This window comes from Amblyomma mixtum, chromosome 3, assembly GCF_055824585.1.
Source record: "Amblyomma mixtum isolate Tamu chromosome 3, ASM5582458v1, whole genome shotgun sequence".
In the NCBI taxonomy this organism is placed as follows: domain Eukaryota; kingdom Metazoa; phylum Arthropoda; class Arachnida; order Ixodida; family Ixodidae; genus Amblyomma; species Amblyomma mixtum.
Window position 1 is genome coordinate 377,421,460 of NC_143014.1, and position 25,420 is coordinate 377,446,879.

The following is a 25,420-nucleotide window of genomic DNA, read 5'->3' on the forward strand; positions in this document are numbered from 1 at the left end:
TTCGCTGTGTCTCCTAGGTCTGTCCTGGGCGAAGTCTCTTCTTCCGGGAAGGGGTGCCAGGCTATGTGGGAAGATGGTGCACGTGCTCTCTTCGCTGGCGGACAGCTCTCAGACGGCGTCGTAAATCTACGCAGCTGGTTGAGATGTCGGCGTGCTACTGTGCCATGTATGTTGACGAGCCAAGAGCGCAGGCCTATGCGTCTGACAATTGTAGCTTCCTCCCAGCGTGGCTTTTTCAGAACTTGTCGGGCGAGGACGCGCTGCCCCTCATTAAGCGTGCCGCAGCGCGGAATTGCTTTTTCTTCCCGGAACGTCTCTGCCTTTGGCTCGGGGAGGATGGCTGTGAGCTGGGTTCGCATTTCACGCTCGAACATCATTTTCGAGGGGGTCTCGCCTGTTGTGCTCTGAACCGTCGTGTGCTGCTTGAAGAGAAAGCGCGCAAGGCGGCGCTGCAGCGAGCCTGTCTGATCTCTTTCAAGGGCGCGTTTTAGCTCGGCTACGTAGCGCTCGGCTTGTCCGTCTGTCGCTGGGTGGTAGGGGGCCGATGTAACTGATGAGATCCCGTTGTCGCGATAAAACTTGAGGATCTCCGCAGACACAAACGGTGTTCCGTTGTCCGACACTACCTTGCGCGGCAGGCCGAACGTTGCAAATAGTGATCGGAGGTTGTCAATGACTGCTGCCGAAGTCGTCTGTCCCATTTGCCTTATCTCAAGCCACTTTGTGTAGGCATCTACGACCACAAGGAAAGTGCAGCCCTCAATTGGTCCTGCAAAATCAATGTGCAGTGTGTGCCATGGTGTGTCTGGCTTTTCCCATTCTGGGACAGGAGCTTTCGGCGGGGCGCTCCGGCTGCTCTGGCAAGGCTTGCATTCTCGCACCACTGTTTCGATGTCGTTGTCAATGCCAGGCCACCACATGTAGCTTCTGGCACACTTTTTCATTGCAACGATGCCCCGATGTCCGGCGTGGATGAGAGACATAGCTTGTGCGCGTAGTTCTCTCGGCATCACAACTCGGGACCCAAATATGATGCAGCCGCGATGGGTGCTCAACTCTGTAGCTCGCCTGCGGTAAGCGTCGAAGTTGTCCCCTTTGAGTTTATGCACGTTGCCTTGTTGAACAGCTGTGTAAACTAGCCGGAGAGCTGCGCACTTCTGCGTAGATGCTGCAACTGTGCCTGCTGTAAGCGGAGGTTCTGGCAGTGCTTCGAACATCAGAACGTCTCCTGGTGGAAATGGTTCGTCAACAGTTGCGTCTAGTGGCAGACGGCTTAGCGCATCGGCGTTTTGATGTTTACCAACCATGTTCTGGCTCGGCGTCTGGTGTATGCCGCATATCATCACGCCTAGTGGAGAAAACCAGTTTCTCCCTAGAAGGCTTGATCCTGTGCCCTTCACAACAAGCAGAGGTAGCGTATGGGTCTGGCCGTTGTAGTTAACCTGCACGTTGGCAGAGCCCAATAGTGGCAGATTCTGTCCTGACCACGTTCGCAGGTGCGTGTCGTCTTGTTGCAGGGCGGGTGCGTCAGATGGCCATGAAGTTCGGAACGTGTCCTCACTGATCAGAGTACAGGCTGCGCCGGAGTCCACCTCGAACTTAATCAGCTGGTGATGTACGCTTACTTCTGTAAAAATCTTCGGTCGCGTGCCGAGATTCATGGTGTTCAGGTCGTACAACACAGATGGTGTTGCTGATGTTGCTCCATGGAGATCAGATAGCGGCGTATTCTCTGAGGCGTTGACGCTGTGATTAGGCTGGGAAGGTGACTTTATCTTGGCAAGTCTCCGTTTCGTAATGCATGCTCTTTCGATATGCCCTCGCTTGTGGCAAAAATTACACGTGGCTGACTGGAATCGACATCCCTGGGGGTTGTGTTGGTCGTCACACCGCCAGCAGCGTTGTGCCTTTTTGACCGATTTTACAACAACAGAAGGCTTGCGCACCTGGTTGCTTGTCTGGTGTACCGGCTCGGTGTTCCGGCGAATCCCTCTCTGCTGGTGACCGGCGCTCTCCGCTCGAACGGCGATGTCGTAAGCTTTGCCGAATGTGAGGTCCTTCTCAGCGAACAGGCGCTGCTGCAGTGACTCGTCACTCAGTCCGCACACAAATCTGTCGCGTAACATCACGTCCAAGGGAAGCATGGTGGTGTTAGCAGAAGAAGCTGCGTCTCCCTCCTGCCCGGTAGCTGTTGTCGACAGCGTTCCAAAATTGCAGTCGGCAGCGAGCTTCTTGAGCGCGGCTACGTAGGCGCTCACAGGTTCTCCTTCCAGTTGATCTCGTCGTTGGAAGCGAGCCCGGCTGTAGACCTCGGATGGCCTTGGGTCGTAGTGCTTTTGCAGCGCTTTTACGATGTCGTCGTAAGACACTGCCGCTGGTGTGCTTGGCTGAATAAGGGCGCAGACAGTATCGTAGGTCTGCTCCCCGCACAGCGTCAGCAGGTTGGCCCTCTTCAAGGCTGGGTCTGTGATGTTGTTAGCTTCAAAGTAGAACTGAAGGCGTCCAACCCACGATGACCACGATGAGCCGTTGAACTCTGGTATCTGATTGGGAAACCCTCGCGTAGCCATGGCTTGTCAATAGCGTTGCGTAGCGCGGGTCGAATCCACTTTCTCGTCGCCACTGTCGTGTCCGGTCGCTGTGTTGAATGCAGCGAAAGACGCACACGGTACTTTTAGACTTCGTTTATTTAAAGCTGAAGAGGGTGCGACCAGCGTCGACCGAGGCAGGAGCCGAACTGGCCGCCCGAAGAAAGGAGGGAGTGGAGAAGCGTCCACGGCAGGGAGTGGCTTCCCAGAACAGGAGGAGGGTGCGGGGGGCGCACCGTGGGGGGGCCTCCGGCGACAGCGTGCGACGAGGGGCAAGCGGTCGTTAGGAGGAGGATTGAGTGGTCGTTAGGAGGAGGATGCGAACTGTCGTTAGGAGGGGAATGCGAGTGGTCGTTAGGAGGGGGCGCACACACACAAAAGCAATATGGGGACACAACAGATGAATAATTGTTAGGACTGAAAACCCGGAAACAAAGTAGTAGAATTGTTCCCGACCACTCAAGCTTATAACCTAGAGTCTGTTATCAGCATTGTTGTGATAAAATAATGGTTTTAGAGCGCCAATATTCTGTTTATCTCGGTGATTCACTGCGCAAGAAAACAAACGATTTGAAGAATATAAAATACTCAACAATGCATAGAAACCTGGACGTGTTGCAGAGCCATTCCATTAACCCTTTCCGGTCATCTCTCGCGCATCGCCAGGCAGCGGAAAAGTGCCCGTCCGGTCAGTTGTCGGGCATGGGCCGACACAACGTTTTTTCTAATACTTCTGCAGGTAAATTCGCGTGCCTTTGGTTGGGTTTGTTGTATCATGCAAACTGGTTATTTGGCTTTTCTGCTCGAGGGATGACCGCACCATACCGCTTTAAAATCACGTGGATTTCAGGCTCCGAATTGGCGCGAAAAACTCGCCCCATCAGTTCCAATCCGGCAGGCGCGTTTTACGGAAAATTGTCTAATGAATTGAAGGCAGGCTTGAAGGCCGCAGCAGTACGGATCACGCTGTCTTCAGTGACAGAACGACAAACGGTGGCAGGAGGGAGACCATTCTTTTTCAAGACTTGCGAGAGGAAGCCTGGCCTCCACCCAGGAGAGCGCTTCGAGAGGTTCCACACTTCAAAGAAGTTCCGATGATGCCCTACCGCAACTGAATAAAAATGTTTTCAATAAATTTTTATGTCCAAATCATGCCGTGGCACACTCCTCCTTTGCGATGGGCTAGAAGGCCCAAAGGAATGGTGACCGGTGCAGTAATCAGTGGGTAAAATACACCTGACTGGAAAGGGTTAATATAAGTTCAAAGCAACCCAGAGGCAGAAAGTAGGTACTGACTTATCGCATGTGAATTCTACAATATTATGAGCGTCGACACTTTGAATTTTCATTCGCGAAAATTATGTTACTAGTGGAAATAAAACCAATGCTACGATTCGTATTAGGAACGTTGTCTCTTACTGTGAAAATTAACTTCTATAGCCAGGCGCCTACGAGCATGCATCATTTGGGAACCTCTTTACCTGGAGGCACAAAGATAACAGCCAGCGAAAACAGGGCCGCAGAGCCGTAGAGAAAGACATAGGCTGTGCGTCGCTTCATGTAGTTGATAAATATGATGGAGATGAACTTTTGGGGATATTCCATGCAGGCCATCAGTACGAAGCTCAGGTAGGGATTCGAACCGAGCAGGATGCTTGTGTAGGTCAGGTTGTAGTACAGCAGCGTGGACAGAACTCTGTAAAATAGGAAACCCACTGCTCTACCAGCCCTGCTCTCCCTTCATTTCAGTTCGCCTTCTTTTTCGGTGACCGAAAAAGCAACTTGTCATGTCTGACGCCAAGAGATCCGATACCTACCATTGTTACCGTTCATGCTCACTGGAGGCAAGAAGCACGGCTCATTTAACGGGGCCATTTATCTAAATACACGACAGAGTGCGGGCGGCTTTCACACCGCAGGTCCATACTGATACAGCGGCATCTGGCACCAGCAAGGGAAGGACTAAATGGGTTGCATCTGCTATTTACTTGGGAACATCTGCCGGTGTAACTAAAGCGTACTTTTCCGACTCGGTCTTTATTGTCTATCTGGCAGTCAAGAGCAATTTTATTTTTAAACCTTATTGTGCACTTCTTCACTCACATATGACTTAATTGTCTCTCATGCGGTCACCCTTAATGTCATGCGACTTGAAGCGATCCTCTTATATTAATGTTAATTGCTCTTCTTGCTGGTATGGATGACGAAAACCGATACAAACCTTGGTCCTATTTTATCAGTACAGAATGCGCAATAAAAGCAACTGAAACATTCTATTCACTGAAAGCAGCCCCGTGCTATACCAGCTGTAAAACACTGAAGAGCAAATACATAAAAAAAACTACTCCTGGAAACTCTACCTTAACACAGAGAAAAGAAAACGTTGCTTCCGACAAAATATGAAGGCATCGAAGGCCATAAATTCAATTATAGGATAATCAGACGATATGAGCGTTCTCGTCATCCGATTGTCCTAGTCTCGTACTCACGCTGGCTGACACCACATATCGTAACCAACTCGCCCATATGTTGCGCTCTGATGGAAAGTACGACGCCGAACACGATACATATGCGCTATGACAGAATATAAATGCTATGTCCCGATCGAATGCCCCCATATAAGGAGCTCAATGAATAACAATATCTCGAACACAAGCTAGCAAACCAATAAAGAGATTATTGGTTCCTAAGGGTCAGGAGTTGAGCCTATTGTATTGTTTGAAATTAGGTGCTTGTTTCCACTGTCGTCTGGCATATCACACAGTTCACGGTAGTGACATCTCTTTAGAAGCTACTATATTTGTTAGCCTCTAGTGTATGCAGTTGATAGGGGCACAGTTTACTTACGTTGCAGCTTTTCCAAATATTGCAAAGTTAGAAAAGTATGAAAGTCACTGCTTTTGCTTTAATTGAGTTACTGTGAGAAGTATTATTTCTGTATAACCGGGGCAGTGGAGGCGCAATGTGAAAAGGTCGTGTAGTGTTGTGTTGGGTTCAGTGACGCATAAGCATTCAAGGCTAACGTGCGCTGATATTGTGCTGTGGTAGGTTTAGTGAAACGTAAGCACCTAAGGATATCATGCCCCGAGGTAAGGTTGTAGAAAAATTGTTTACTCGCCAATTTTATATTTCTGTATAACCGGGGCAGTGGAGGCGCAATGTGAAAAGGTCGTGTAGTGTTGTGTTGGGTTCAGTGACGCATAAGCATTCAAGGATAACATGCGCTGCTATTGTGCTGTGGTAGATTTAGTGAAACGTAAGCACCTAAGGATATCATGGCCCGAGGTAAGGTTGTAGAAAAATTGTTTACTCGCCAATTCTATATTTCTGTATAGCCGGGGCAGTGGAGGCGCAATGTGAAAAGGTCGTGTAGTGTTGTGTTGGGTTCAGTGACGCATAAGCATTCAAGGATAACATGCGCTGCTATTGTGCTGTGGTAGATTTAGTGAAACGTAAGCACCTAAGGATATCATGGCCCGAGGTAAGGTTGTAGAAAAATTGTTTACTCGCCAATTTTATATTTCTGTATAACCGGGGCAGTGGAGGCGCAATGTGAAAAGGTCGTGTAGTGTTGTGTTGGGTTCAGTGACGCATAAGCATTCAAGGATAACATGCGCTGCTATTGTGCTGTGGCAGATTTAGTGAAACGTAAGCACCTAAGGATATCATGGCCCGAGGTAAGGTTGTAGAAAAATTGTTTACTCGCCAATTCTATATTTCTGTATAACCGGGGCAGTGGAGGCGCAATGTGAAAAGGTCGTGTAGTGTTGTGTTGGGTTCAGTGACGCATAAGCATTCAAGGATAACATGCGCTGCTATTGTGCTGTGGTAGATTTAGTGAAACGTAAGCACCTAAGGATATCATGGCCCGAGGTAAGGTTGCAGAAAAATTGTTTACTCGCCAATTTTATATTTCTGTATAACCGGGGCAGTGGAGGCGCAATGTGAAAAGGTCGTGTAGTGTTGTGTTGGGTTCAGTGACGCATAAGCATTCAAGGATAACATGCGCTGCTATTGTGCTGTGGCAGATTTAGTGAAACGTAAGCACCTAAGGATATCATGGCCCGAGGTAAGGTTGTAGAAAAATTGTTTACTCGCCAATTCTATATTTCTGTATAACCGGGGCAGTGGAGGCGCAATGTGAAAAGGTCGTGTAGTGTTGTGTTGGGTTCAGTGACGCATAAGCATTCAAGGATAACATGCGCTGCTATTGTGCTGTGGTAGATTTAGTGAAACGTAAGCACCTAAGGATATCATGGCCCGAGGTAAGGTTGTAGAAAAATTGTTTACTCGCCAATTCTATATTTCTGTATAACCGGGGCAGTGGAGGCGCAATGTGAAAAGGTCGTGTAGTGTTGTGTTGGGTTCAGTGACGCATAAGCATTCAAGGATAACATGCGCTGCTATTGTGCTGTGGTAGATTTAGTGAAACGTAAGCACCTAAGGATATCAGGCCCGAGGTAAGGTTGTAGAAAAATTGTTTACTCGCCAATTCTATATTTCTGTATAACCGGGGCAGTGGAGGCGCAATGTGAAAAGGTCGTGTAGTGTTGTGTTGGGTTCAGTGACGCATAAGCATTCAAGGATAACATGCGCTGCTATTGTGCTGTGGTAGATTTAGTGAAACGTAAGCACCTAAGGATATCATGGCCCGAGGTAAGGTTGTAGAAAAATTGTTTACTCGCCAATTTTATATTTCTGTATAACCGGGGCAGTGGAGGCGCAATGTGAAAAGGTCGTGTAGTGTGTTGGGTTCAGTGACGCATAAGCATTCAAGGCTAACATGCGCTGCTATTGTGCTGTGGTAGGTTTAGTGAAACGTAAGCACCTAAGGATATCATGGTCCTAGGTAAGGTTGTAGAAAAATTGTTTACTCGCCAATTTTATATTTCTGTATAACCGGGGCAGTGGAGGCCGCAATGTGAAAAGGTCGTGTAGTGTTGTGTTGGGTTCAGTGACGCATAAGCATTCAAGGCTAACATGCGCTGCTATTGTTCTGTGGTAGGTTTAGTGAAACGTAAGCACCTAAGGATATCACGGCCCGAGGTAAGGTTGTAGAAAAATTGTTTACTCGCCAATTTTATATTTCTGTATAACCGGGGCAGTGGAGGCGCAATGTGAAAAGGTCGTGTAGTGTTGTGTTGGGTTCAGTGACGCATAAGCATTCAAGGCTAACATGCGCTGCTATTGTGCTCTGGTAGGTTTAGTGAAACGTAAGCACCTAAGGATATCATGGCCCGAGGGAAGGTTGTAGAAATATTGTTTACTCGCGAATTTTATACAAATGTGAAGACCAGTGGTGGTGTAGAGGGCCTAAAAGGTTGGTTGTAATACCTAGTGATAATAAAGGCAAAACTTTAAAATTGGCTAATACTATACGCTTTAAAAAAGGTAAGGCAACCTTAATGGCAATCCTTGCTAGGCAAGGATCTGGAGGCTCCCAAGAAATCCAATCAAGACCTCAGCCTTCTTAGAATAAAGCGACGCAGTTTGTAAAAATTTAGAGTTTCTCAAGAAAACCTGCTCGCAATGTGTGAAATTTTGTAGGCATATGTGTAAATGTGGAATAGCCTGGTCAGGCATTTGCTCGGCATTGTGCGATGCCTCAAAAGGCAGTTTTGCTTTAAATCACCTGAAAGTAAGGAGCAAAGGGCGGGAAAAAAAGGGGACAAGAGGGGCGAAAGAAGGGAACGAGGAAGGCGTCTTCTTGCGCCCACATCTGGTCGATCCCAGCGCATCGGTCTTGTAAATTTGTGCGTACCAAGCTTAGAAGAAGCGTAAGCGCTTGGTAGACATGAGATGATTTATTTGCACTCTAAAATAACGCGACAGTAACAAGAGATGCAGTGGCATTCTTACGATATGAAAGTCATGATGAACGTTGTCTTCCGTATACACCGGTACCGGAAGAGCGCAGCGAACGTCGGCTTCTTCAGTGACCGCTCCTGTAAGCGCGAGCAGGACACACAACGTTCAGTAAGGACAGCGCTCACTTAACGCTGAAAATTATTTCTGGCAATCCCTGAATGCTTTCATGTCTCAAGGAACTTTGCGTCTGACAGTCTTTATGGGCTGCAAACTTTGCAGGCGCCTTAGACATTTCGTACACCACCTTTGTTCTTGCACGATTGCCAGCTTTGATAGCATACCTTTTAGTATTTTGCGAATCAGAAAACTTTCTCAAAACTCGGATATACAACACTACAGAATTAATTTTAACCCATAAGACTGCATGCAACAACGATAGATTAGATTACTGATTAAGCACGCCCACTTCAAACACTGCACTGCATGGTAGAGCCGTTGCGTTTGTGCAGGATGACACAATAATTGCATCAAGCAAGCAGTACTTTTGGACATTTGGCACTGCGCAATCATAAACAGTGGTTTTTGCTCGGAACTTCCTGCTCCAAGGTTTGTGCGACGCGTGTCGGTGCGCCAGGTGATCAAGGAATTCAGCAGCCAACAGTTTCGGGACATGACGTTAAACAAAAATATGAAAAAAAATTAAAAATAGAATCAAAGTGGCAGAGGAAGCGCTTAATGAGCACCGTGACAGTAGATGTGTGTCGAAATAAAAAATAGGCTGCAGCCACGTTGCGCAGCTTGCGTTTTTTTTTAACTTTTTTTGAACGACGCTCTCTTACTCACCCTCTCCATTTTGTCCTCGTACGACTTAATGATGTCATTCACATCGACTTCAGCGACGTTGTTCTTCTTGATGGCCCGTTTGAGCACTCTCTCCGCCTGTTTAAAATGTTTGGTGGCAAGCAGCCACAATGGAGATTCGGCCATAAAACTGCAAGAGACACAAACGAATCATGAGAGCATTGTTTAGGATCCGAGAATGGCTAATAAACTAGGACCGCTGAACGCTTTGCCTCAATATGTTTTTCACGCTTTCCTGTGCTTTCTTCCCCCTTTTCAGGAAATATAGACTTCGCAGCATTTTCTTTTTATGGGGGGGGGGGGGGGGCGTCTTCGAGGCGCTCAAAACATGCGGGCTATGAGTTAGAGACTGTTCAGAAAAAAAAGGCAACTAGATTCAGAATATCGACGTCTTCTTAGTCAGTCTGTACAGGATATTTCACCAAAGACTTTAGATACTTTTTAAAAATAGGCTTTATGATTTAGAACAGCGCATTTTTCCACATAGCATTGTCAGCGATGTAATACATCCGAATACGGCTAAGACGTGCTAACAGCAGGCTGGTTAACTAATATTCAAGAGTTAACTTTTTACTATTACTATTAAGCTCCTTAATTATTCAGAGGAGTGCAGAACACCGTAATTAGTATCCATACCAGTTTATAGAATTTAGAAAACGCGGTTATTGTCGGCACTGTGGCCCAACAAATTTTGGCTACATCGCGCCAAAATAGACGCGCATTCGAGAAGCTTGCAGGCAAAGTAATCTCTCCAGTGCGGGTAACTCCCCTATTGAAAATATTGAGCGTGAATTCTGCGTGCCTATCTTTGCGTGTTTATTGCCACGCAAAATGCGACGCTTGAACGAGGTCGCAGAACGCGAGACATATTTCACATTATTTGCGCAAGCTGAGCAAGCTCGCAAACGCGAGACATCTCTCACATAAGTGCGCAAGCCGCGTAAGGCTCGTACAGCAGGAGACATCCTCGCGTAATATGCGCAAGCCGGGTGAGGCTTCCAGAATGTCCGAGAGCCAAGGGTGAGTCCCAGAATGTTCAAGAGCCGAGTCTGGCTCACAGAGCACTAGACAGTGTCTAATGGAGTTACCATCATGATGCCGATAATACCTTGCATGGCTGCAAGGCTCCTACATCACTGCTCAACACGGTACGCTAATGTACTGCATTAAGGCCTCCCCATCTGTCTGTCACTGCCTCATTCAGCATGCATGTTGTGAGATAACAAGCTTTACAGAAACGGTGCTTCGTGGGATGGTTCTCATGTGTGTAGCATGCTTGCAAAAGGACATAGATAAGGTCACCTTAACTGGCTTTATTAATGCCACATCCCTCATGATGGGTGCCACACAGTGGCTAAACAATTTCTTCTGTTTCTCCAAGTCCAGCAGGTTGGCGTCTTGATACAGGTTCTCACTATGCAGCACCTGCAAAAAGGTAGGAGTATATGCAAAAAAATTCAGTTAATCTGTTTTCTGGAAATTCGAGAAAAGGGCACAAGTACTTCTACCATTAATGAACTAATGATGATTTCGAAAAGTTTCAGGTTTGAAATACAGACACTGGAAAACCCGACTCAAGCACGCAGACTGCTCAGCATCAAACCTGCACAAAATCTAATAACCGTGTCACACAGGCATTTTGAAGGCTTTCAAATGGCTATTAACTCAGTGGCACTTGAATACAGCTAAATGGGCATTTCCAATAGCCACTGAGTCCCTAGAACAGTGTGGACATCTATTAAGATTTTGAAGGCTTTTCAGTGGTAGAAATTTGCACTCAGACATGGAGCACTCGCAACTATACACGAAGGAATAAAATCAAAGCAATTTAATCGCTCAAAGAATACTCAACATGAAATGTACAACTTATTTCACTAAAAAAAAAGAAGGCTAGCCACAAAACACTACAGCAAGCATATTATTACTGTTGCCAATAGCACAAAAACAATGAATACCACCTTTTCAAAACTGTGTGAGCGCTACAACAGCTTCCCAGCAAAATTATCAACTGTGACAGTGGCGCCACAGCAGCTTGGTGCCAGATGATGAAATATCTCTACGGCGATCAAGTATTCTGTGTAGCAGTGGCATAACTCCCGAGTTGAAGTGCAAATCTCGAAGCTCAATCTCCCACCTCAACTGTTATCTTTAAATACATATTTAAATTCATTGGAGCGTGCTGCAGAAGTAGGTGGTCAGATCATTCGAGAGGATACCTGCAAGGTATCTCAGGAGACGAAAGATCTGATGAAGAAACGCCAAAGCATGAGGACGTCTAACTTCAGAGATAGAATAGAACTAGGAGAGCTATCGAAGTTATTTATAAGTGCAAGGTAGCCAACATAAGAAAGTTTAACATGGAGAAAACCTAGCATGCTCTAAAGCATGGAGGTAGCCTAAAATCAGTGAAGAGAAAACTAATCACAGATAAAAACCAGATGTATGCACTAAAAGACAAAGAGGGCAATGTCATAAGCAATATGGATAAGATAGTTAAAGTAGCCGAAGAGTTCTGCACAAATCTCTACAGTAGTGAATGTAATCAGAACGTTACGGAGAGAGGCAGTAGAGCATAGCAATGGGACATCCCGCCAGTAACGAGGGAGGAAGTAAAGAAAGCCTCAGGAGCAATGCAAAGGGGCAAAGCAGCTGGTGAGGATCAGGTAACAGCAGATTTGTTGAAGGACGGAGGAGAGATAGTGCTAGAGAAACTAGCCACCCTGTACACGCTTGCCTCGTGACCACGAGCGTATCAGGAGCTTGGAAGAATGCGAACATTATTTTAATTCATAAGAAAGAAGATGTCAAGGACTTGAAGATTTACAGACCGATCAGCTTACTATCGATTGCCTACAAGGTATTTACTAAGGTAATCACTAATAGAGTCAGGACAACCTTCGAATTCAATCAACCAAATGATCAGGCAGGCTTTCGTAAAAGATACTCAACAAGAGACCACATTCATGCAATCAATCAGGTGATAGAGAAATGGGCAGAATATAACCAACCCCAATATATAGCCTTCATTGACTACCAGACAGCAATTGACTCGGTGGAACCACAGCTGCCATGCAGGCATTGTGGAATCAGGGTGTAGAAGAGTGTTATGTGAAAATATTGGAAGATATTTATAACGACTGCACAGCTACCATAGTTCTCCATAAGGTCAGCAATAAAATTCCTCTATATTCCGAGTTTTCTAACACCACCATCATTTTTTGGCACCGTGACCATATCATACAAGAATGTGAGACCTACTGCATACCTAAAGAAAATATGTGTGTAAGCCAAGCATCAGCCATTGTATGCAATAAGAAGTCTAAGTGAAAAAGATTCGATGTAAATTAGAGAAAGCCTTGCCATTTTTGTACTTCTGCTTCTATGACTGCTTGCTGGATTTTTTTCTTTAGTTGGAAGCATTCTTCCATCCCTTATCTCTATACACTATTCCTCTGCCAAATGACTGAGTAACCCAAATAGCAATTCCTAAGTAGGGAGGGGGCCTTCCACAGTGACCACACAGGGGCCTTCAAGTTCTTGCAGCAATCAAAACATCCCTTTGTAACACTGGCCTTGAATGCACCACTATACTTTTGTGGCGGGCCAAATACTTATACAATTTATGTTTTAAAACCACACAGAAATCCACAACTGCCATTATGAAAACAACCTAGTAATGTAACCATAAGCGTACCTGGCCAGCATGATCAGCATGGAAAGGCGCACAGCTTGTGAGCAGCTCCTAAAATTAAAGCAAATTCACATGATTAATTGCAATTTCCACAGAGACATTCTTGAAAAATCATGTTTTTGCACCACTCAGCCTCAAGCCTGCCTTATTGCTCCTGCAGCAATGAGGCAAATCTGAGCACAGCTTGGGGTGAGCTGGTGGTATCACATTACGCACCTGACACTACGTCCATCAATCCATTTGTATGATAGAATTTCAGAATGGCGAAAAGACACACACACAGGAAAAAATGGTGGGTGGATGAGATTAAGAAGTTTGTGGGGATACAGTGGCCGCAAGTGGCAAAGGACAGGGTTAATTGGAGAGACATGGGAGAGGCTTTGCCCTGCAGTGGGTGTAGTCAGGCTGCTGCTGCTGCTGCTGCTGATGATGATGATGATGACAGCCTGAGCACACCTACAAAGTAAAACTGTGATCTCGACCCAGCAGCACTCTACTGTGTTGAAAGAGAACAGGTACAATTGAATTACTGCATTACCTTGTTATTATCATTAAAAAGTACAGGGCTCTAAGGACTTCCTAATTTACATCGAAACGAATGGGTTACAGTGAACTTTCACGGATTACACTAACAGGCACTGAAAATCCAACACAGCTGCCCAAAAGAATATTAGGCAGCCGCGCTAGCCTTCTTTTGCACTATGCTACCTGATACCAGATTAAAATTCCAGAGCAATTTACTCATACTCTAGCACTGGGATACCTTATGTCCCAGACTGATGCAGCTGTCTTACTAAAGGCAGAGAAGCTTTCAGTGTGGGTCATGTGTGCTGTGGCGTGAACACATGCACAGCATCGCCTGCTACCATTCAAGTCCTCTGTGTACACAAATGCAGGTGCAATAGAAAACCCACATCACAAATTTGGCTAGTCTGGTCGGCCAAGCATGGGCCAGCTGATAGCACGAAGCAGCAGGTGCGACACATACCATCATCATCAGCCTGACTAGGCCCACTGCAGGGCAAAGGACTCACCCATGTCTCCACATTAACCCTGTCCTTTGCTAGGTGTGGCCACCATATCCCCGCAAACTTCTTAATCTCATCCGCCCATCTAACTTTCTGCCGCCCCCTGCTACGCTTGACTTCTCTTGGAATCCACTCCATTACCCTTAAGGACCAGCGGTTATGTTGTCTTCCCATTACAAGCCCCGCCCAGGCCCTTTTCTTCCTCTTAATTTCAAGTAGCATGTCATTAACCCGCGTTTGTTCCCTCACCCACTCCGCCCCCTTTTGGTCTCTTAATGTTAGACTTATCATTTTTCTTTCCATAGCTCACTTTGCTGTCCTTATCGTTTGGCACGTGTTTTTTTCTTTGTAATAAGGCATAAAGTATTATACAAGGATTACCACATGGCATCCTCCTATGACCGCTAAATAATTTATAATCAAATTTCTTTCTCCTGCTGTATTTGTTTCGGTTTCAACAGCTGAATGATGGCTGTGACGTCAAAGCGAGGTTATTGGTCACGTGAGGCATGAAAAACTGCAATACAATTGGTACTTCTGGCTCTTAAGGAATGCTGGCGTCAGCGCTGTAGCGAATTAAAATGATGAAGCAGCGATTATAAGTGCAGTTTTCCCACGCCTCACGTGACCTATAACCTCTCTTTGATGTCATAGCCATAGTCAAATTGTTCACCGAAACAGGATGGCAGAAAAAGTTGATTATAAATTATTTAGCGGTCTCACGCGAATACCAGATGGTGATTCATGCATAGTAGTGTCTTCCGCACCATTTTAGAGAAGAAAACATGCCACCAAGATTAGGTGTCTATACTCTTTTAAGCTGAACTCTCTTCATTAGCCTCCAAGTTTCTGTCCCAAAAGTGAGAAACATGCAGGCTAAAGAAAAGATTTCAGCTTAAGTACCAAAGTGGCTCTAATCACACGAAGCGGAAAAACTCTCGACACTTGAACAGAGAACAAATAGGAATTCCAACAAAATTTTAGATTCTTGTAAGGCTATCAAGCATTTCTGAATATTGTAAACTGCACTTTCACACATACAGTACGCATGTATGCCAAGCTCACATTCAGTATCTCTGTTTACCGGCAGTAATTATCACGGTCTGAGCTCAGTTGCAGATTTAAAACCAGCCAAAAGATGCAACACAGGAAAAGAGAAGAAAACAGGTTGGACTATCAATTGAATTTTTTGTAAAGGAAAAGAAGGCTCGCATGAAGATGCGCCACACATGACCCACACCAGCGAAAGGCAGGACAACAAATAACTGTCACTGATATACAAGCACGTCATCTAAAAGAGAAAATTCTTTCCGTTCAAGATTGACTAATGGCTTCGCTACTCATACAGCCGTTGCCTTGGAGATATGCATCAAATACCTTACAGATTTGTTTACCACTTCTATACTCCACTGAAGTGTCACAGAAATCAGGCGTACACTCTGATGGGTCATCTTATGATTTACACTCACGACATTGGCACTGTAGTGCCAGATTAGAAGCTGCCTTCCCCCTAACAAATTAGTGCTCACTCAGGAACACATTAAAGACACCTGCACATATCCCTGAAGTAGTTTCTTGCACAAGCTAGCGGAATGTGATAAACCACTTCCTGCAAGTCCTGAACCTAGTTTTATGGGATACCATACTGCTATCCCGGTTTTAACAGCAGCGCAAAGGCCATCAACACAATGATTGGCGCAAAAATTACATTTAAAAATTTTCCCGCCACTCGATTTGAACTCATGAAGTCTACACAAAGGACTCCATGATAACCGTTCTGAGGTGAATGGCAGTTCAGCCTAGCCTCTGGAATCTGTGCCAAAAAAAAACGGAGTCAGCGCATCGCAATTTACTTCCGAAATCAGCCGGTGCTGATGAAAATTGTATGTTTTGCTTTCTCTGGCTTATAAAGCTCCACTTTCAGAAAAAGTGTCGTCTTTGTGGTTAGGATGCGGAACTTCATCATCACAGGTCAACTTCAGCTTGCCATCAGTGTCCCTTTAATGCCTCAAAGTTGTACAATAGCTCCATTCATAGAGGAGGGCTGTGCATAAATTTCGACCACCAAAGATTCTTTAACATGCACTGACATTGCATAACACACGAGCAAATATGCATTTCGCCTTGTCGAAACGAAGCCACCACAATTCAATCCCGCGTCTTTGGGCTCAGTAGCCGAACACCAATGCAGTAGGCCACAGCAGCAGGTGAAAAACAAAAGAGAGCCCTTAATAGGCAACCTAACTTGCCAAAATCAACATAACGAGGGGTCACACAAGTAGCAGTGGACTAGGAAAATAAAAGCTACTTGTGTCGGAAGATGTCTTCAGTGCTTACCTCAAAAGCCTGCTTGCTTGCTGGGCATCCTAGCACCAAGTGAAAGGCTGGCACAGCCATACTGGAGAGCTTGGAAGAGGCATTCCTGGTAAAGCTATGTGGAGATTGCTGCAAGGTAAAAAGACACATTTAACAGCAGCACAGTGCAAAAAATGGACTAGAATCAAGCATGTAAGGCAAAGTGCAAGGCACAAAAAGGAGCCGGTCGCAGAATGGAACACGACTGTTTAACCACATTTCGAAGTGGGCCAGGCAACAAGAAATTCATAACCACGGCAGTCATTCACAAGCTAGCCTCAGACGAGACATCACTTGCATATCGATATCCAGCATCGTTTCTACAATACATGCCACCATTCAAAAGAACAGACCACAGCAGAACGATATTTTCAGTAGAAGGCTGGTTTGCTTCAAATTCTGCATGCGTCCCTCAATTTGAAATCTGGCATGATTAGCACTGATTTCACATTCTCACAGGTATGATGAATTAATAGTGCCAATTGCAGAAAAACCACACTTTTTCCTTTAACATCAAATAAGGTATTGGAGAGGTACCTCAGCATATTTAAGTCAAAGTCAGATTTATTTGCGCCATTGGTTATAATCATGAAACAATCAAGTTTATTCTTCGTACATATTAAAGGCTCATTTACCCTTAAATTTCACTGCAACTTCGGGATTTAGGGCAAATGGAGCTAGGGCACCTGTGTGCATTTTGCAGTTGTCTGTACCACTTCAGCTCCGAGCCAAAGTATGAAAAAGCGAATGCCAAAATAGAGGCGGAAAACTTCAGAGCAATTTGTTTTTATCTCACCGTTCTGCTATTCAAGGCTCGACTACACTGGCTCGGCTATAAGTACGAACGCAGCTGGATCATATGCAGCTTCGTACCTTAAATACACAATTTATAAAAGTACAAGTGAAATACAAGTGAAAGAGGAGGAAGCTCAATCCTAACGCATACAGCTGAATCGCAGTCTACGTAGTTAAACTGCTCGAGCGCTGTTACTTCAATTACAGCGTAACATGCGGCGAGAATGTAAAGCCCGGGCCGAAGATCTATTGGTGGGCACATATTCCATTCTCGGCGAGAGATGAATGGCAGTACGGCGGCAGTACGGCGCCGATATCGTGCACCCCGCGATCGGATCAGCTGTGCATATTTGCATGGCATACTGACCATGACCGTGCGACCACTGACACTACACGCGCATTCATGCCCGTGTGCCGCCAGCAAACAACCTTTCAGCGCTGCGTGCTGCCGCGATAGGCACTGCGTCTTCGCGTCTATGTACTAGCTGTGTTGACGTGGCCAGTTGTGCGCAAAGGCTTTGAAATAATGAACAGGTTCGAAGAAAATTAACTTACCCCCAAGATGCGAGATGTCACCCGGGTAGTGGTCTCCCACCAGCTGCTCCGCCATGGAGGAAATGAGCCCCACCGTCAGCATAGCGTTTCCAGTGAAGGCGCGCAAAGGACGACGCGCTATCCGTCGAGCCCGCTGACGCACGCTATAAACACAGGTTTACTCAGCACCTTACCACGTTTTCGTACATCGCACCAGCGAATTTCACTGCTGTCGGCACATCACATATCGGAAGAGTGACAAATGCTCATGCCAGCGACGGTTCATGCCCTCGGCACCACAAAGGACCACGACAAACGTAGTAACGCTGACCGCCATGCTGTCCCTCCCCAGACGCTGCGTTCGTTGGCTAGCGCTTCGGCCAGTTCCGGCTTCCTTCGGCCCGTTTAGAAAGGCATCGCCTCCAGGCATTCCTCCAGGTCGTCTCTTTCGGGCTCTATGCTTTTGGGCAGTGCGATAGCAAAGGACTAAAACCAAATGAAACTTTCGTTACAAAAATAATTAAGTTCTTGTGCACATATTAGCATTAAAAACTTGAGAAATTTGTGACGCATGGACGCATTAATATGCGTGTCGGTACATTCGTGCGTGCGTGCGTGCGTGCGTGCGTGCGTGAGTGGGCATGGTCTAGCGCGTCAAATCCAAAGCCTATCCGACATGCTGCATGGTTTCTGAGATCACCGCCGTGAGCTTCGCTTGTTTTCTCGTGCTGCTGCTGGGCTGTCTTGCGCGCCGCTGTTACTGTGCTGGAATCGCAAAAGAAGAAGGATTACCGGTGTGTGCTGCCGGTGGGCGCGCTCTCATCCAAGAGTGGTAGTTAAGCGATCCGTCGGGGCATATGTGTTATGGATGTCTGGTCAACAACGATAATGAGGTCAGCAGTGCGGTGCCGTCGTTTGATGAGTCGAACCTTTCGGCCTATTGCACTGCTAACTTCGTTGCAAAAATGCCTGGCTCATAAGCAGCGACAGTGGCCATTGTTTCTGTGGTGTGTTTCGATTACAAGACGGCGCCCTTCTACAGTGTGGCTTCCTTGGAAACTTAGTCGGCGGTGTGCCTGCAACGCCTGTCGCTGTCAGCTCAAACTGCCCGCCTGCGAGCGCTGCCTTCTTTTGCGATGTGAACGGTGACGGGACACTTACTGCCTGTGGCCGGAGCTTATAGCAAAAGCGAAGAGTGTTTTCTGTGAAGGTTTGACGAAGTGCGTGTGTCAGTCTGGACCCTTAGCAAGTCATACGAGATGCGACATGCAAAAGTGGTCCACCAGTCGCTTCAGCAGAAAGGAGTGCGGATGTTTTTTACGTTACTTCAATCGAGAACTGCCCATGCAAATATTTCAACTCGTCTCTTGCCTAAACAGCATAGTAAAGAAGCTAAAGCAACAAAACTGCTGTTTCCATGCTGTATATTGATTCCGCACTCGTGCTAGAGGTGGGAAATATGTAGCAGTTATTGGCGGAGTTACAGCCTATGAAGCACGTGCAGCTTCATGTAATTGCAGGTTAGGATATGCGCCTTACTTGGTATTGACTTTGTAACCAGACATAGCCATCTGTCAGCTAAAAGAAATTTTCTTGCTATAGGATTCTGCAGCATTATGTATGCTTCTGGACACTGAATACCGGGTGCGTCACCTCTCTTGAAAGCACTCAGATTTGTGTACTTATCAGTATGTTTGAGATGAGAAAATTTTATCAGCTTCTTTTCTTTATTTTATAATTAGCTACACAGCATGTCGCAAAAAAAAATGTTTTAAGGAAAAGTATTTCAGTTTAGAGTAGAACAGTTCAACAAAGTTGTTTTGGGCATTCTGGTAACTTCAAGATGGTATCTAATGGTTGCATACAGACGCGCAAGTCAAACCTCAAAGGGCATCAAACTTAACAGTACCGCTGAGCTTATCCTTTCGTGCTTTTTATGTGTGTGTAGATCACCTGGGGAAGTTCAGTATTGTATGTTGGATTTCATAGTTCTGCTACAACTTTTATCTTCCTTTCTACACATGAAACATGACTGAACTCGATTACATTCCCCAAGCAAATACCCGACGCCTTACAAGCGTTCCTTACTGTGCACAGTTGTCCCAGTGCATTATATCCACTCATGTGCAGCACACTGTTGTGTTGCTCTTGGTTTCCGAATGTGACTCTCAGCAATATGATGGAATCATAGTCCATCCAGATGGTCTTTGTGGTAGTGCAAATTTCAAAACAGATTGAAGAAGAATGAAGAGTGTGATACTTCGTCATGCATCATGCAATGCTGGTGCTAATCAGGCAACATGTGTGGTATATATACTTCGCACATTTGAGATTCATTGGATTTGTTCTGGAGCCATACTGGGAATTAATTAATCGATCTGTGATTTGTCACTGAAATTGAGAGAGGGCACTAATTTCTGAACTTTTGACACCAACTGTGAATTCAAAACTGTCTTTTCGTGTAGGCTTACATGGCCTTTTTACGTGTATGTAAATTTATGCTAATGACTTTGGAAATTGGTTTGGAAATGGTTTTGGAAATTGCCTCGTAACATTCCTGTTACAGCTCACAATTCGCTTTCTGCACGTCATGTTTGATTGAACCTGATTATATCCCCAAGCTTGTTTGTTGCACCTAACAAACACTGTTGCCCTTTCAGAGTTATTCCATTGATTGACTCCTTTCGAGTGCAAGCAACAAATGGTTGTGTTGCTTCTGATTTCGAAATATGGCTGTCTGCATGACGGGCAACAACATAAGTGCTCCGGATGGCTTTCATCATGCATCTATAAGATATCTGTAACTTTCAGAATTGGTTAAAGGAAGAACTGAAGGATGCTGTAAGAGTCATTAGCAGCTTGTTTTTTACATTATTTTACAATGAACTTGCAATGTTGACAAGTTCTTGCTCAGTGTGCATGTTGTCATGTACAGGTCCCTGCAGTATCGAAGGGAACCATTTTGCACTAAAAGATAATTTTTTGGTTATTTGTTTGCTGAAGTTGAAAATGATTAATGGGTACTTACGCCAAGACGAAAATTATAAAACAGCAAAACGTGAGCTTATTGCTCATTATTGAGAAGTAATCATTAACTGAATGCTCGAACTTTGTTTGCTTTCACCCTAAATGGGCCTTTACAGTCTCGACAAGTTGCTACTAAGCAAGCAAACGCACACATGGCCACACGCAGCCTCACTGAGCTTGCTCAGTATGCACATAAGCACGCACAGCTTCGGCAAGCCCCTCTTAGCACGCAGACGTCCACGTACAGAGAGTTCTCCACGAGAGTCCACGATTTTTTACACGCAAAGAGTGTGCGTGAATGTCTATCAGCTCACAGTACGCGCATATGTACACACAGGACGCACAGAATGCGTACAGGTAACGCACAATTTCTGCGAATTCGTGTGCAAAATGAACGTGATCGTACAAAAATCACTCTTCTCGTGCAAACTCACGCAGAGTTTTTTCAATAGGGTCGTCTGAACAGACAGAATTTGTTGCGCCACAGCACCGAGGGTAACCGCGTTTTCGAAATTGTAAACAAATTGGAATGTATATTAATTGCGGCACGTATACGCCTTTCAAAAAAAGGAGCCTATCTGTAACAGTTAAAAGGTTAACTATTCAAGAAGTGTGTGATGAGAGGCTAATTGGTAATGCATACTGAAGACACAAAACTACGCAGGAAACAGGACACAGAAAAGAAGCAGACAGGACGAGCGTAGACTAACAACTGATTTATTGGTCGAAAACAACCTTCCTTCAAAAGCAACGCATGCGCAACCAAACTTAACGCCCAAAGCAAAAGTACACAATCTTATCAACCTAAAAAGTCAAGTTCCTTCTTATACAAGTGAATTGATGCCTCGCTAACACATTTTTCCGCACCGTATCTAGCAATTTGCCAGGCTTCAAAGATCTCGCGTGCCTTCTTGTCCTTCGCGCAGCCTATAATCTTTGTTTGCTTGAAAAGCGGCGTACAAAATACTTGTTTATTCTTGTCATTGATCTTACAAGACTGGCAGTGCCTTGCTAAATGCTGCCCACCGTGCTGGCTCAAAGAGTTATTATGCTCCTGAAGGCGTTTATTAATGCAGCGCCCCGTCTGCCCTACATATACGGAACCACAGCTGAATGGGATCTCGTAGATAACTCCCATCTTACAGGCTACAAACTTAGGTCTGTGGTTGACTCCGCACCCTACTTTCTTTTGCAGGTTATTGTTAGTTAAGCGGCATAAACGAGACAGTTTACATGGGGCGGAAAAGAACACGTTAACACCAAATTTCCCTCCCACCTTCTTCAAACCGTGCGAAGTCTTGTGCACATAAGGAAGGACTTCAAACTTCTTCCTCTCGCTTTCATTGAGTTCTTGTTGGTTTTGCTTCAACCGTAGGGGTTTCAGCAAAGATTCTGCAACAGCTTTCAGAAGAGGAGGAGGAAAACCCGCAGAGTAAAGCCGGTCTACTTGACTGGAAAAACTACATTTCACCATGTGTGGACATGACTTGACAAGCGAAGATCTTAAACATGAGGTTGCGATTCCCCTTTTTACGAGCTTTGAGTGGCAGGAATCATAAGGTAGAAGAGCCTTCTTAGATCTTGGTAAATAGGCCCAGCATAGATGGCCCCCTGTATGAAAAAACAATTTTAAGTCTAAAAACTGTAAACAAGAGCTTTCCGGGAGCTCAAAAGTAAAATTCAGATTAGTGGCTGTAGATTTGAAGGTCGCTAAAATTTCATTCACGAACATTTGTAGGCTATCGTCAGGGTTAATATTCAAAAGGATTAGGAAATCGTCAACGTATCTGACCACATGTGTGATCCGGTCATCAGTGAGAACGCACGAAAGTTCAGTGTCAATTTGAGCTAAAAATATCTCAGTTAAAATAGGCGCCACGCTCGAACCTATACAAATACCTCGCCGTTGTACATAAAACTTGTCCTTAAAAGTTACAATGGTAGAAGAAAGATAGAGTTTCAGCAATTCAAGAAAACCATCGATTGAAATGCCGCAAGTATTCTGGAAGGACACCACTCCCGAACGTTCGATGCAGTTGCGGACCGCCAGGAACAACTTGTCGTGGGGCACTGAATAGAACAGTTCTTCAATGTCTATTGAGAAACCTGAGTTGATACTTGACGAGTTCTCACTAAACATTTTCACCAGGCTATCAGAGCTACTGATCTTGTACGGATCTTCAGGTGTCAGGCTCTTTAAGTGTCGCTGCAGGTACCTGCTGACAATTACTTGCCAAGTACCTCTTTCCGTCACGATGGCTCGAAAAGGACACTCCGGTTTGTGGCTCTTTGCACTGAAGAATACCGTGAGAACATGGGCCTTGTTCTTGTCGACTTCATTCTTCAGGCGTTCAAGTTTCAAGTTCCTGAGAAGGGCTACCGCCTTGGCCTTGGCTTCGTTTGGCTTTTGAGTCGAAGGACGGAAGTTTTTCTTTAAAGCTAATGAGGCCTTCTCACCAAATAGCTTCTCAGGCAAGACCACAAAGCCGCCTTCCTTATCAGCCTGCATTAAAGCAAGTCCGGAGTCATTAAGGCAACCGGCTACTCTCCTCAACAGGCAAGTGCCGTCCTTTTTCTCTTCGTAACCATTCCGCACAGAGTCAATGCCTTCCAATAAACAGTGTCCTTTCTCTTCACCCTGCACCTTCTCTGCTATCTTGTGAGCCGAAGCGAGAAGCTCGTGCTTCTTGAGCGGCACTTCAAGGCAAAACTTCGGACCCCTACTCAGAACCTTTTCTACTTCGGGTGTGATCACAGCCCCTCCAAGAGCAACAACAGGAACCACACCAACCTGCTTTTTGGGCGCTGTAGGTAGGCTCAGCCTAGTTTTGTTCCAAAGGAATTCGGTGCTTGCCTCAGCCAGCCTCTTGTAGTCCATCAGTAGCCTGAAGCCAGCAGGTCCCGTACCCTTCCAACTGAAGCACACAAGTTGTAGCCAGTCCACCAACAGGCGAACATGCCTCCAATATTCGCTATTAACTATTCAATATTAGTCCACCAACCTGAGAGTTAGCACGTCTTAGCTGTATTCTAATGTACAACACTGACGACAATGCTGTGCCCAAAAAAAGCGCTGTTCTAACTGAAAAAGCCTGCTGTTAAAAATTTCGAAAATCTTAGGTGAAACACCTTGTATAGTGCAACAGGAATAGAATGTCCTTTTTTGACGCTATTTCACAACATTGGGAACTTAGTCAGAATTGTTTAACTAGGGCTAGTTGTACACGCAAGACCTACTACGAAAATTGTTTAAACAGTTGTTCCTGATTTAATGAAACCACATATTTCATTTCTACCCGCGGAAATCTCTGTAGTGCACGCGCCTTTCACCAAATGGACTCGTAACGATTGCGCCGTATAGATTATATGTCAGAATAAACGCCCATTTTATCCAGACCAGTTATTTTTTTTATGTGAGTTTAACACTCCAAATCGACTCAGGCTATGAAGGACATCGTAGAGAATGGCTCCGGAAGCTTCAACCACTTGGGGCTCTTTAATGCGCGTTAACATGGCACAGTACACGGGCCCCTAGAGTTTCGCCTGCATGGCAGTTCGAACGCCGCGACCGCGATCGAACCCGTGTTTCAGGTCATCTCAATGACTTTCGTATATTTTCATTATTGTTGGTATATTTCCTCGCACAGATCAAATGTGGTGCGAATACTCACTGTCGCTAACTTGCGATATATCACTAACGAATAAGTTTTTACTAAAAACAAGAGTTTAAAGCGTCTGGTCGTGGCAACGGGAATTGCCAAGGGCAATTCGTCGTTGAAAGTTTAGCTAGCAGGTGTACATTTGCTCCCACTTTTACTGCGTCATCAGTGAGTTCGTCTTGCAGCGATAAAGTCGCTGTCGGCACGTGCGTGGGAAACCTGCACCCTCCAGGGCATGCAGCAGATCGCAGCGGATTAAGGCACCGTCCGGGCGCCCTGGGGGCCTGATGCACCCTGGTTGGTTGTTTTATGGGGTTTAACGTCCCAAAGCGACTCAGGCTGTGAGGACGCCGTAGTGGAGGGCTCTGGAAATTTCGACCACCTGGGGTTCTTTAACGTGCACTGACATCGCACAGTACACGGGCCTCTAGAATTTCTCCTCCAAAGAAATTCTAGCCGCCGCGGCCGGGATCGAACCCGCGTCTTTTGGGTCAGCAGCCGAGCGCCGTAACCGCTGAGCCACCGCGACGGCCGATGCACCCTGGGGGCCCGAGCCTCCGATGCACCCTCTGGTGGGTGAACGCACTTTTGGGCATCCACCCAACCACCAACATCCAGCTCACACAAGCATTCACCCAGCAGAAGCCATCGGAGCAGCTGAACGAAAAAGCGATGGCGAGATCTATTTAAAAGGCGCAATGAGAAGGCGGCCAATGTAAAAGTCAAAAGTAAAGCCAATACTGCTCACGCAGATTTCTCGCATCATATCGTGTGACTGCCGGTGTACATTTTTTTTTTCTTTACGCAGCGACCTCACAGTGGCACCGCTAATTTCTGTGAGAAACCGCTGCCTAATAGGAGCGGGCTGAGATCAAATTTTTTGTCGAAACTTCATCCATAATTGAACAAAAGATGGGCAGTTGGTATAGCGCGAATCAGCGGCACTTGGCGCTGAACAGGAGAACAAGTTGAAGTTAGCCCAGTTGTGGCGTCTTCTGTTTTATCCGTGCATGAAAAAACCCCAAATTAGAGGGAACTTCGAAATGGTTTTAATATTTTCAGCAGAACGAACTT

At 45.7% G+C, this 25,420-nt stretch overlaps 2 protein-coding genes and 1 long non-coding RNA gene across 3 annotated transcripts in view; all 3 read right to left on the reverse strand.

The window, feature by feature from the left end:
• The window catches only part of LOC149356868 (organic cation transporter protein-like), a 90,358-nt gene that overhangs the window by 62,482 nt on the left and 2,456 nt on the right, over positions 1-25,420 (reverse strand). The window contains exons 3-5 of the mRNA XM_089576451.1: positions 9,240-9,387; positions 8,448-8,533; positions 4,070-4,284 (exon numbers count right to left, since the gene is read on the reverse strand). Of these exons, the coding sequence (XP_089432577.1) occupies positions 4,070-4,284; positions 8,448-8,533; positions 9,240-9,387 (449 nt within the window). The remainder of the gene's footprint in view (positions 1-4,069; positions 4,285-8,447; positions 8,534-9,239; positions 9,388-25,420) is intronic.
• Positions 10,630-16,380, reverse strand: LOC149356870 (uncharacterized). The gene is made up of 3 exons (XR_016289844.1): positions 16,314-16,380; positions 12,952-12,999; positions 10,630-10,682 (listed from the first exon to the last, which is right to left on the reverse strand). It is a non-coding gene; the product is annotated as an uncharacterized LOC149356870 (long non-coding RNA).
• LOC149356871 (uncharacterized) lies at positions 22,068-24,942 on the reverse strand. Its single transcript, XM_089575378.1, has 3 exons — positions 24,933-24,942; positions 22,222-23,666; positions 22,068-22,079 (listed from the first exon to the last, which is right to left on the reverse strand). The coding sequence occupies exons 1-3, from the start codon at positions 24,940-24,942 to the stop codon at positions 22,068-22,070; spliced, it is 1,467 nt and encodes a 488-aa protein (XP_089431504.1).